General features: G+C 30.3%; 1 protein-coding gene across 3 annotated transcripts; it reads right to left on the bottom strand.

Moving 5' to 3' along the window:
- Positions 1–14,100, bottom strand: LOC103578135 (inositol-trisphosphate 3-kinase B). 3 transcript variants are annotated; one of them, XM_008559101.3, is made up of 6 exons: positions 13,845–14,100; positions 13,364–13,777; positions 12,840–13,182; positions 12,421–12,679; positions 1,595–1,675; positions 1–1,508 (listed from the first exon to the last, which is right to left on the bottom strand). In XM_008559101.3, the coding sequence occupies exons 2-6, from the start codon at positions 13,722–13,724 to the stop codon at positions 603–605; spliced, it is 1,950 nt and encodes a 649-aa protein (XP_008557323.1). In that variant the 5' UTR covers positions 13,725–13,777; positions 13,845–14,100; the 3' UTR covers positions 1–602. The 3 variants fall into 3 exon arrangements, with proteins under 3 accessions (XP_008557323.1, XP_053594479.1, XP_008557324.1); XM_053738504.1 differs by lacking the exons at positions 12,421–12,679; positions 12,840–13,182; positions 13,364–13,777; positions 13,845–14,100 and adding an exon at positions 1,840–3,046 and having other exon boundaries at positions 4–1,508; XM_008559102.2 differs by lacking the exons at positions 12,421–12,679; positions 12,840–13,182; positions 13,364–13,777; positions 13,845–14,100 and adding an exon at positions 8,295–9,900 and having other exon boundaries at positions 34–1,508.
- Between the last annotated feature and the right edge of the window lie 21 nt (positions 14,101–14,121).

Raw genomic sequence — 14,121 nt, 5'->3', positions numbered from 1 at the left:
TTGTTTTATTTATATTTTTTTTTTAACTAAGAAAATTTAATAAGTTATCAATTACTCTAACAAAAGTACTCTATTAATAGAGATTGTATAAAAAAATTATTGCTTTACTGTACTTGTGAAGCTGATATTTAATTATATATATATATAAAAAAAAAAAAGAAAAAAAATTACTAGGTAGCAATCAAACTACCGCGTCTTTGGTCTCTTATCTGTGCATTCGGATCTATGTAATTTAGCATAAAATATCAGATCCGCGTTAACTAATAAGGTCACATTTATTTTCGAAGGAGAAACTTGAAATCCCGTTTTTTATTTTATTTAATTATTCATTAATTTAAATGTTCTCGGTTATTTATTTATTTAATCTCAACTTTTTCAAGTAAACTATCATAAATTATCTATCGAACTAACGAGTTTACGTATATCCTTTACATTGCTAAATATTTATCATTTAATTAACACAAAAACGTTAAAGATAACTAAAAATTTCACACAATCAACTTTTGTATTTTAAAAATCTTCGAGTTTTATTTTGAATATTTTTTATTTCAAGTCTCTCTTATCAATTAGTCAGTAATTATAATTTATAATCACTATAATATTTATAACTTTTCTGAATTTTTAATGTCTTCAAAAATGTCTATCAAATTATTAACACCAATTAAATAACCGTCTTCGTGATTACCGACTTCCCATTCGGCGTCGTGTCGAATACTTGGCATCGTCGATGGTAGAGGCAGCGTCTTTGCGAAATCAATCATCCACACACCGGCATTTTTCGAATCATGAACAAAAAGAAGACTTGATCCGACAATTTCATGGGTTGCGAAGAAAGGTGAAGTTTTTAAGGTCGCTCTTATGGCCTTGAGACGTTGCAAATATTTAGGAACAGCATGCGGATGGTTTTCAACGAAATATTTCAGGGCTTCTGTAACTTGTTCCCGAGTTTTTGTTGTCTTGAAATCCTTGGATGAACTACCATGAGTGAGTTTAACTCCTTCAACTCGGAATCCAAGGGTGGCAGTACTTGATATCGTCTCGCGCCAGACCATATATCTCGGTTTAGTAACACCCTGCAGTCTCTTCTCCTCCAAACTCGGCGCCGTTGGATCTATTTGGATCATTTTTTCGTACATGTCTTTCCGTAGCTTCGGGTGCTCTTTGGCTTTTGCCAGCTCGGACTCTAAGTAAGTTCGCACACCGACTTTGCAGTCCATCACACAGGGATCCTCAAAGTCACCGAGTAAGTCTTGCAACTGTAAATACGATGTCACTACTGAATTACTGTTGCAAGTTGTGTCATCGGGACTTTTAACGTCTGATTCTTGATTCTGATGTCCCTCTTCTTCTCTTACGTCTAATACACCTTTGAACTCCGGCACGTATGGTCTCAATACGTCATTCATTAATAAACGAAAACAGGCTTCCTCTTGTAGACACAATTTTTTTAGAATCGTACCAGGTGTTGGACCGGCTCTAAAGTTACCTTGATGTCCTGCTAACTGTATCTGCCATTTTAAAAAACCAGACAGTTTAAAATCAAAGTCTCAACAACAGGAAAAAATTTTTAAAATAAATATCATTCAATTCTTACCCATGGATAACTTTTTTTTTTGTAGGTCTGAAAAAACGGGGCCCACTGTATGATATTCTTAAGCTTCTTCCATGCCGAGCTCTGTAACAAAAAAAGGCTCAGGGTTAGCTCACATTTATTACAAAATTATTAAATAATAAAAAATCAAATATTTAATCGCCTGGTATAAGTTCAACAAATGTTACTTTATATATTTTTTTTTATGACCTGACATTAAACGCAATTTAAACTCTCACGAAATTTACCTTCGGTAGTGTGTGATTAGTGTCAATAATTTGAATATGTTGGCCTTCAGAATAATCAGACTCCCATTCAGAACTAAGATCATCGCCACTAGGTTCGCCCCACTCAAGATTTAAAGAATTAATCTGCGGTACTTGGAGTAATTGTAAATACTGTCCATACCCCGTGGAATTATTTTTAATATCCGACTTATTTTTACCATCAACGTCTTCATCATCACCCAGATTAACATCACCAGCAAATTTAATTAAACTTTCATTGAAATAGTGATTGGTAGACGGCGAGGGACTGCGCGACGAAGATGATGAATATTCATCTCGACTAATCGACAGTCTGCGGGAATTTCGTCTCACCCGCGATCTCGAGGGCCTCCGGTGTCTGACAAATTTTTTACTACTCTCACTACCCGCAGCACTTCCATTGCTCTTATCCTCATCGTAACTGCAGTCACTCAAACTTGGTTTCGTATAGACAATTGTCGGAATCATCATACCGCAAGTGTCTTGCATCGCTAACTGACCGAGATCACGTAGTCGCCTAGATTATATGTCTATATCTATATTTAAACTGACAACGAGAGTTAATAACGTAAAACAATTACACAAAATCCAGCACGTTAATTCCACAAGTATGCCACGTGCTCAACTCGGAAGTCACTGACGGCGACTGCTGCTATCAAGAGCTATTAGTCTTTTACTTACATTATAACTGTCCTCCTCAGTCCTCACCACCGCTCACACATACATATATTAACAAACTACCAACCAATACCAAACTTATATTAGCTTATATGCATTTTATTTTATCCCCACTGTCTCCTTGATATCTCAACATCTGAGAACCACCACATAATTATTTTATATTTTTCGTTTTATATCATTCTCTGTATTATATTTTTTTTCTTTCAGTCATTTCACTCCACTACTACTTCAATTATTTTTTATCATTGTTATTTTTACTCCGATTCTTATTACTCTCGTTCTGACGATGTTACTGCGGATGATTCTCACCAATTGAAAATTACTTTTATTCAATTTAACTATACATAAGTATATATATATATATATATATATATATATATATATTGACATCACCCACCCACATATAAATATGTATATATATATATATTAAGTGAAGATGTTCATGTTATATATGACCTTGTAAGATTTATCTTCAACTCATTATTTTTTCCTCTTTAATAATTTTTTTTTTTTTTTTATTGATATTCATTTATTATAATAATAATTATTGTCTGTCGTTATTTTTCAGGATTTCACGATGTGGAAAGCCGGTTGTGCCACTTTTGATTTGACCTGTCTTGACTCAACTGTATGTAATATATGTATGTATGTATTTTATATATATATTTATACTACTGTCTGACTTTTGTGTAGGTATATAATAACAATTTTGAATTTTCTATTACTGTAAAACGATATTAACTACACGAGTTAAAAAGTGCGTAGTCTAGTCGAATGTCATGATAATTGTCCCGATACATTTACTTATATATATATATTGATACCATTAAATTATTACGTAAATAACGAATCTACTATCTCAGTTATTTCTATTTATTTTATCTGTTTCAGCCAATGGTAGCGATACACCCAAGAACAAATGTATGTACGCACGAAGATAAAAAAAAATAGATTTTTATTTAAGAATTCTCGCAATAAAGATAAGTATTTAAGTCACTTGACGCTAATGAGTTAATCAGTGACGTACTTGAGTAACTTCCCGTACTAGCAATTAGACAGCTGTGGTATACAATGATGGAAACGAGTGTTGTTATTATTACTAGATAGATAAATATATAAAAATGAAACAGCTTATATTGCTGAGCTATATTTATTAAAAATTATTTTTAAGTTTTATAATTAACAGGAAAAAAAATTTAATTGGGGCATTAGTAAACTGGTTGTGATCTAAAAGACGATTGACAATTTTTTTTGAACAAATCAATTAAAAAAAAAAAAAATGCACATGTAGGAAATTAAAAAAGCTATAAGTGCAATTTTTCAAATTTTTTTTTTTTTATAATTTATCGTTCTTTAAGAAAATCCAAAATTTATTAGACGATGACTAACTTCAGTATTATTAACTAGCAGGCAATTAACAATTTCGGATTTTTTTTTTTCAACAAAAAAAAATAAACTAAAAATATGCACATAATTTCATAATTTCATAATTTATCGTTTAAAAAAAAAAAAATTTTTTAGACCTCAACTAATGTCAGTATCACAAACTGGTTTAGTAAAATTATCTATCGAACGTCATTGTCATTATTTTAAAAACTTTCACCATCAATAATGATATTCTTTTGTTGTCAATAAATATAAACTGGTTAATTTGACGTAATTGAAGTGGCCGAAGTGCGTCATTGTGTCCAATGGCAAATAAAAGTAATTAACTAGAGTGTGTATGCATAAAACTGTTTATCAACTTGGACTCGCTATATTTATATACTTAACTTTATTTTGTATTTTCTTATTTACTTTATAAATATATTAATATGTCACATATATTAAAGCTTAGACAGGCTCCATGTGCGGATGATAGAAGTAATCAACAACAAAATGGGTGGAGAAAAAAAAATATATGCACGTATATTATTATAAGGAGCTGTCCTTATAATAAAACTCGATAAGCTCATGTACATGCACATGTATTTACCGAAATTGTCGCTAATACGTCAATCCAGTTATATCGCGGTTGATAGAGAGCTTAGTTAGCTTTTTATTTAAGAGGAAGCGAGATATATAAATTAGTTAGTGACGTGCTGGATTATACTAGAAAATATTTATATTTAGCAAGACAACATTACTGATATGGTTCACTCAGGTTTTCCCGCTATGGTGTTTTTTGTATGTGTAAGTTGTAATCAGTTTTGTTGGAGAACACAGATGAGTCAATTGCAAACTCGATAGTACTCTATACTTGAGTCAACTCATGTAATCTCTATTACTCTACAACTAACGTAATTAATACTATAGATACTCCGCTATATAAGCGGTGTAATGTTTTAGCCTTTGATGGCTGACGTGAAATCTAATTCATGTTACGAGTTAATTTATATAGAATATAGATGTTTGTATAATATTTTGATTTTTACCTTCTCTATGATCTCGGTGAAACACATTCTAGTTTAACTATCAGCTGAATATAAACCGGATAACATAAAACTCTTGTTACGAATATTTTCAAATTAAATATTTAAAACTTCCGCTGTAACTGGACGTGATGGAATGAAAATTGTTTTCTCTAGGATGAGTACAAGAGAGGTTTTGCTACTGAGTGAGGGACTATTGGTTTGCTACGTAGATCTTTGACGTCAAGCCACCCCTGAGTGACGTAGATTTGGCCCTACAGGGGCCCGAGGTCGCTAATGGTGCTGAGTGTACTTATAGGACTTGAGACAAGTCCGAAATGCGCTACAGCTGCTGTTTCGGCATGCAGGCTATGAATCATTTTGAGTAGCATTGATGCACAAATTTTTTACCTGCGTTTAAAGATAGCATACAATCTGTTACTTCTTAAATTGTGAATTTTTAATTTTTTCAATTGTACGAGAGTATTAACTGAAGTTTTTTTTCAAACCGTTTATAAGATTTAAATTTTGGGCAGAAAAAAAATTTTCACTCGCCCTAAGAAAATTTCCACTTGTCTCTAGAAATTTTTTCTAGTCCTGACGAAATTTTTTTCTTCAATTTACAGTTCGAAAGTTTTCTTGCACCAAGAAGCTTTCTGTGGAAAAATTATTTTCTTTGCCATTAATGGCTAAAATTGAACCTTATAAATATTTTCAGAACTTTCGGTCTAAAATGTGCCAATTTTTTAAAATTTCAATTAGATTTTTTAAAATGTTTCTGTTAATTTTAATGCTGTCAGATATAGTCTAATTTCAAAGACAGTTCGTACTGATTAATTTTCATTAAATTTTTTAAATAAAATTTTAATCCCAATCTCTTAATGAGCAACTGACGATCTGATTTTTTCAAACTTAAAAATTCGGCACTGATTTTTTATATTCATTAAAAAAAATAATTATTCAAATTTCAGAGAAAAAAAAAATCTATTCTGAAATTTTTTATTGACAAAAAAAAATTTAGCTTGAAAATATATAACATTGATGTTCCAATAAATAATTGCTCATTTAATTAGTCGAATTTCAATTAAATACTTCGCTACTTCTTCGAAAAACTGTTGTATCATAATCATTAAGTTAATTTAATTACTTCCAATTAACTATTCGCGAAGCCGTAATTCGAAGCCAAAGCAACACGTGGGTTATTTTTTTTTCTGTTTTAAATACCAGCAGCCAGCGATTAATTATTGCAGAATAAAACAAACCTACATTACATTCACAATGTAAATAAGTACGTACTACAATTATTTAACGTTTTAAAATTTTATCTAATTCCAAAAAAATGGAAAATATTTATATGATAAATTTTTCTATCCATATACAAAATATTTAAATTGTATTAATAAATATTCAATTAATTTTTCATACAAGTTTGGTAATTTTTTGCATTGCAGTAAAAATAAATTTTTATCAATTATAAAAAAAGTTTTTATACGACATCTGTTATTGATAAATAATCATTTATAGTCCTTTTAATTAACATTCATTAAATTTTATTAATATTTAAAAATTATATGTATTTTTTTATAAATAAATAATGACATGAAATTTAAACGCATACCAATTTTTAGCTGCTTTGACTTTACCAGGACACTAATAACACAGTAGCGAGGCAGGGTATAATAAACGTATAAAAAATAAGTAAACAAAAAAACAAACGATAATGAATGTATCTTAAAGTAACATGCGCCAAAGTTTTACCTCCAGGGATTTAAGAAACTCACTAGACTTTTAATGAGCTGCACATATGGACGTATATACCAATTATGTACCTCACACGAATATTACATAGCAATCGAATTTGTAAATCGTCGTCATGATCTCTACACAGTCACCTTCGTCGTTAAAATAATGTCTTTTAATTTATTTGGGACGGCACTTATTCACCATTGATAAGTATCCAATAAATATATCGTGTGAATTCAAAGTTTTTAATTGTATAAAAAAAATAATTCTGTCTAATGCGGAATAAAAAATGTCCGGTGAATAATGAGTATAATTTTTACTGCAGAATAAATAAAAATTTACGACTTGGAGCTAAATAAATATATAATTATTCATTATCCATTACCCGCAAATGTTAATGCTTAATAAAATTTATCAGTTTGAGTAAAAATAAAAATTTTCTACTACTCGGATCATTTACGACTGCAAATTGTCCATGTGGAAAGAAAATATTGACAACAGCTAATTGGTGATTGGATAACTTGTGAGAAAAAAATATATGAGAGCTAAACTCAATCGTCGTCCAAGTAAAGCAAATAGTATTTGATTACTTTATACATCAATAATAATACTGTAAGTCACGAATGTAATTAATAATATATATACCTGTCAATCATATCTATATATACATGACTTCTAATTTAGTTCACACTGAACATTGTATGAGTATTTCAACTAAAGAATTAATAACAAGCCTTAAGGCAATTGTTGTCAGTCTTATTCTCCTTGACTGCGATTAATTTTTTAATCTTTAATGAACACGCACACAAAATATATATATATATATATATATATATATATATATATATATACAAACATGTAACTGATTAAACAATCTCCAAAAGATATATTCTATCTTTAGCTTTATTGTATTTTTTATTATTATCATCATTATCATTATCATTATCATCATCATTATCATCATTATTATTTTTTTTATAAATATTATTTCACAATAGAATTTTAATTTGAATACCCGAAAAAATAAGCGAAAGCAAGGTCATAAAACCTTTTATTATTGCTACTCATTATTATTATTATTATTATTGTCGATGGTGAATTTACTCAACGATCAGTTTATTTTATTCTTGTTATTAAAGAAATTACGGTTTTCCTGATCTATTTATGGACTACTATAAATGAATATATACATATATATAAACATATATAATTATAAGACAATTTAATAATAATTTTCATTACATATCAATTTTTATTCCGAGTAAATTAAATTTTATAATTGAATGGAACTGAGACAAAATAATGGTCTTTTAGTCCGGGAATCAAACCCTGGTTTTTTGATATCTCGTCACTTACTATTATTATTGACAGCGAATTTACTTAATGATCAGTTTATTTTATTTTTATTTTTAAAAGAATTACGGTTTTCCTGAACTACTTAATTGACAAAATATATTTTAAATTCTATTTTTCGCACGAGTGATTACATGTAAGTACTAATTCGACATATGCACCGCAATACCATACATTAATCGAATAGAATCTAATTCTAGGATGTTATTTTTTTGTAGAAACGGTTTCACCCCAAATTATTATTATTATTTGTTTATTTATTGGTAATACCTTTTTACGATTAAGTGAAGTAGGCATAAGTCGTTTATGTTTGTCGACAATACCAAGCAAACAATCATCACATTTGCAATAACGATTACTATTAGGCGAATCCGCAGACGATGTTGAGTATAATGTACTTGCGCTAGTTTGACTGTCCAATGAATTAGCCCGTACCATCAATGATTTCTTCCTTGACACCGCACTACTTGAATTTACATTACTATTATTATTATGAATGTTAATGTTATTATCAACATGATCAGTCAAACTAATTATTTCCATTTTAGCTAACAGCAGTTGCTCCATTAGATTTAAACTCGGAGAAGTTGTCAGTGATTGACTTGATGACCGTGAAGACCTCGGAGTTTTTTCGTCGCCCATTTTATTGTCAGTCTTATCCATATTCGATAAGTTTAAAAAAAATCCCAGTCAACTAATTACTAATTATCGATACCGATAATTAGATAGTTTTTGGAAATCTGGGATTCACAAAATTTTATTTCTATTTTATTTTATTAATTAATCAAGTAATTAGTGAGTATTTATTTAATGTCATTAATTTTTATCTTCAATTCATATAAATTATTTGTTATCATAAACGTATCGGCGTTGACTCACTAATCAAAGATCAACAAGACAATTCACTGTTAATATGAATCATTATTTTTTACCTTCAGGCATTATTAATTTGTATTGTCTTCGTTTCAATTAAAATAAATATAACTTTCTAGTTTTTATCATAATTTCATTTAAACATAAAATGTAAAAAGTGAGTTGCCGATAAAATAAAACAACAATTGTGTATTGTGTTTGTCATAAACGGATATCATCGGTAGTTGTAGTATACACATAACATCCGTTACTAAGAATCACATCACTTCTATCGACATTTTGTTATCTCACCACATGACTACTGTCCTCTCATAATAAAACATTACGTTAACACATCTGGATTATTACTCACACCAAACGTTTGAGGGCCACCGTGTTGTATTAAATTACTAAAACCTTATTATAGATTTCAATTTCCCCACTTGTTTCATCTTCTTTACTTCTATTCGCTTCTACCCCACACGTCGTTACTAAATCAAACAAATTTATCTCAATACAAATATAACTTTTCTATTTTAATTTTTATAAATTTAATTAAATTATTTATTTTCTCGCTTCAAATTTCGTTATAGTTTTACACCATTTATTTTAATGTAGTAAATGGCATGCACTCATTAAAGTTTTTTCTTTTGCAAAAAGTTATACGCAAATGCAGATCAATTATATCGCACCCACACTTCCTTTTTTAGATGATTCACAACCATAATTAATTATCATTTAAATATCACATATATATATATACATATATACAGATACCTAATTATAACAATGACTAATGTTGTCGTTAATTAACTCAAGTATTTGTGTAAATAAAATAAAATATAATAGATAATATGATATTTTTAATATTTTAAAAAAACGGATGTTGCTACTTCAATATCCTAAACAAGACTATAGTTTAAGATTTTTAAGTGACTGGTGTGGGCGTGGGGCCCACCACAGTTATTACGACGACTTGGAGATTGTCAGTTGTAAATACACCAGAGTAACGGCGGGGATAAATCGATGCTTACGACTAACTTACTAACTTACTAACTCACTGGCTGACTTACTGACTGACTGACTACTAAAGTTAATAGCTAACTGACCAGTAAACTATGTTCACTTGCTGCTGACTATCCAACCTCTTAGGTATTTGGTCATTACATCAAAATGTACATAAAAAAAAACTCGTTCAACATTTGTTTCAATGCTTCAACATCAACTATGTGATTCACGTTTCTATAACATCTATTTTCTTGTTTAAAAGTCTGTTTCCAGTTATCAAGTGATCTGTATACAAAGTATACATGTATATTTTTTTAAATTTTCTTCTGCTTGAGATTGTCATTATTTTATAACAGAATCTACCGAACTCTTGACATATAAATTGCTCATTAGCTCAAAAAAATTATAATGTTTTTAAGACAAATTATTTTTCTATGTCTTCGGTTAATATATATTATATAATACTAATTTTATTATTTTATTTGTTGCTTTGATTAAGTATTCGTACGCTGACAAACTGACAATGTCTGATGTAATAAGTCCTCCTTAAGTATCAGGTTACAATTATTCTCATTTTACAAGTGCTTTCAAGCAGTTAAACACGATGATAAAATTACTTTGACAATGTACTGATAAGTCATATCAAATCTCAACATCAGAGTATACTGTAGTGTACTTATATTATTACTATAATAATAAAAAATAATAATAATAAGACAACATTAAATTTAGATGTGTAATACGAGTGGTCGTGCGATACCCTGGTCATTTGTGTATGACGTCAAGTGACAATGCAGTTTTAATTGCAAAGAATAAAACAAACCGACAATGAAAAAAAATAATTATGCAGCTATTAAATTTATATATATTTATAAATATATAAATAAATTCAAGTCTTTTGTCTGTTTTTATTTATAAATTGATTATTAATCAGTCTAAAGTTGGTAGTATTAAAATTGCAGACGGTGAAAGCGAGACAATTGAGTCATTGCCAGAAGTCAGTAGACATTAAAACAATACGATATAATCATTGGACACGTAATCTTTTATTTACAACCCATCCATGGATCTACTGAATTTTAAAAATATATTTTTCACCATACCTACGCTGAAAGTTTTAATTCCTGTCCTGTTTATAGGAAAGAAAGTCGTAGTTTTCTTTTAAAAGAAAACAATTGATAAAAATTAACACATGCGCCATTCTTCCCACAAACAAAGACAAAAATTTAAACTTTCAGGTACAGATTTGGTTAAATTAGTATATTATATACTAAGAGCGGAAAGTAGGATATTCTAGCCCGGGTATTTAAATCCCTACTAGAGCCGGCGAGGGTGGCAAAAACGCGAATTGAGACGTCGTACCTTTCTCCGAGGTGTGTATAAAATTTTTCATCAGATCTGTACCTGAAAGTTTACATTTTTGCCTCCGATTGTAGGAAAAATGGCGCCAATTTTTATCATTAGTTTTCTCATAAGAGAAGAGAACGACTTTCTTCCCTCTAAACAGGGCAGAAATTTAAACTTTCGAGGAAGGTAGAATGTTCCAATCCACGTGTTTTCCATAGACAATTCTACAGACGGGTTGAAATGTCCTACTTTCTTCCCTTGGTGTGTAATATCCTATTACTTATTAATGAATTTTAAATGATAACACTAAAATATCCATATCGATAGTGTAGTAAGGCCATTATTGGAATATGGCAGTGATCTAGTCAATTTACTATGCATTGCGTTGACAGGTTGAAGACAATTCAGGGAAAAGGAATTGAAAGAAGTTTGGATGAAGTTAAAACGTTAAAAGACTATTCAAGATAGCACTTACAATTGCGTTGTAAATATCTAGATCTCTGTTTTTTTCGTAAAATACTCAATGGTGATTGACTCACCTGGAATATTGCCACAGGTGTTTCTTATATACCGAAAAAAACCTTAAGAGAATAGGCTGCTATAGATACTAACCACAAGGAAAAATGATATAATGAACCAAGCACAGAATCTTTGCTAGTCAACGGAGTTTCTACAGGTCAGTCTTTTTGATAGTTCATACGAAAAATTAAAATCCGGTTATGAAATATTTATACGACTATATGTGAACAATAATACGCATTAACAATTAACTTGTAGATTGTAATTAAGTAAAACGTTAAATTTATTAATAAGCAAAGATTTGCGTATATTTAATTCTTATCAAATGAATTAATTAGCAATGTTGATACCCGTCAGATAATTAAATATAACAGATACAATTATTAGCTTTAATAATGAGGTCACATTTGAATTAAAAACATTGCGTTGAGTAATTATACCGGCAAGATGTATGCATCATACAACTTGTCTATCAATGACTAGGATTGTAAGCAATACAAGTAATTATTTAATGATGTAAGCGGAAGATTACCGCAACAATAATTCATAAAAATATAAGTTATAATAATAATGATGATAATAATAATAATAATATAAATAATAATGATAATAATAAAAGAATTGAGGAAGAAAGAGAGAGGTAAATAAAAAGAATAAAAATGATCCTCACCTGTGGCCTCTTTAACGGTTGCAGTTCGGTGACCTCAAAGTCGTCCCCACTCAGACTCGAGTTTGTTGAACAGTTTGAGATTTTACGTATCGGTGGTATATCTAGAAGTTCAATTGTCGTTTTATTTTCTTCAGTATTAACGATACTACTATCGTATCCTCGTTCACCGGCACAAGTACTTGTCGTTTTAGTGTCCAGTTTTATCAAGTGTGAATTGCTCACTGCGAGACATGAATTCCTGCGGCTTTCGATATCAATTCTGTTTTATAAAAATAATAACATATATATTACATAACTATTGCCGTTTAAAAAAATGAAAAAATAGTTGCTTTTATTGATAAATCTATCAACGGTAAATATTTTTTCCTAGTAAATTTAAAAAAAATATAATAAATTAAGATAATAAAGTACAAGCTTACCGGGAATTGATATTATTGTGAGTACTCAAGCACGCACAGCACGAATCAGAATGTCGCCTGAGACCGCATACTTGTAGAAGATGATTGTCAACAGAATTTGAATTTAAATCATCATTAAATTCACGTATTTCGTCGCAATCTAAACAAGAACAACTGCTCGCCTGACTAGGTGTATCACTTGTGCCTCCCTCAATATCAAACTCATTGCGCTCATATTTCTCATCCAAATACGAGTAATCCGAATAATCACTGACTACGACACTCGGTGTTCGCCAGTAACGTGGCTTCTCGTCCGTCATCGAGTCACACTCACCTCTATCTCCAAGTATCAAGTTATCCCATCCTAAAACAGGGAAAAATATTTTTTTTACTTTATTTTCAAAATCTCAACCAACAAAATCATAAAAAATATTTTTTTTTTCTCACCCTGATAAGATAATTCACCCACGATACTTTTACATTACACAACAATGATAATTTTTTTTTAAGCTTACAAATATATATACATACACATATATATTTACCTTTATTCTGATTCTGATCATCATCACTGATAACAGCACTATCAGAGCTACAGCAGCGAGTGACTTTGGCTCTCGATCTACGCCTTTGCCACACACTGTTGTTAGGATTACAGTCACGTCTACAACAATCATCATCACCATTAACTGATGAGGAATCCAAGCTCCAGGATCCACCAACTTGATGCAGAGACTTGAGATCCGAATCCGGCTCAATGCCTTCATCATTTGACGGACTTTTGTTCATAATTCTCGGTGTCGGTATCATTACTGTGTTGAACTCATCGTAGCTCTCGTTAACTTCGCTGGGATCCAAATCACAACTGATGTCACTTTGAGGTTTTGAGGTCGTTTTCGACTTCATATTCTACTACCTCCACTTACTATTTTATTACTATTATTCCACACACTATTTTACTACACAACAATCCCAAGTTAAATTACATTTTTTATAAATTAAATAAATAAATAAATAGAATATTACCATCGGCAATTAAATAATTTAGGCGCAGAATGTTCAGCAGAATTTAAAATTTGAATATAACAGAACAGAATAAAATTCACTGGACACCGTTCGCTACGAATAGACGTCTGGTTTTTTTTTCTTTAATTTTATTGTCTGTGTACTAAGCTCTGGTGTTAGTCGCTGGTGTATTGTTTGATGTAACCACATGCCGTATTATTTTATTTTTATTCATAGACCAAGGAGCCAGCACTACTGTCATGACAGTTAAACCAGCCGGCAATGGCAGCCATTGCGA

This window comes from Microplitis demolitor, chromosome 4 (assembly GCF_026212275.2).
Source record: "Microplitis demolitor isolate Queensland-Clemson2020A chromosome 4, iyMicDemo2.1a, whole genome shotgun sequence".
NCBI classification, from domain to species: domain Eukaryota; kingdom Metazoa; phylum Arthropoda; class Insecta; order Hymenoptera; family Braconidae; genus Microplitis; species Microplitis demolitor.
The sequence above is the reverse complement of the archived record's forward strand: the minus strand, read 5'-3'. Positions and strand labels throughout refer to the sequence as shown.

What these genes read in the sequence shown, in the direction of transcription:
- LOC103578135 (XM_008559101.3), bottom strand. Translation starts at nt 13,724, where the DNA reads ATGAAGTCGAAAACGACCTCAAAACCTCAAAGTGACATCAGTTGTGAT. An exon ending in AACCGTTAAAGAGGCCACAG is followed by an intron (nt 1,676 to 12,420) that starts GTGAGGATCATT and finishes TTTTTGTTACAG; the next exon opens with AGCTCGGCATGGAAGAAGCT. An exon ending in AAAAAAAAAGTTATCCATGG is followed by an intron (nt 1,509 to 1,594) that starts GTAAGAATTGAA and finishes TTAAAATGGCAG; the next exon opens with ATACAGTTAGCAGGACATCA.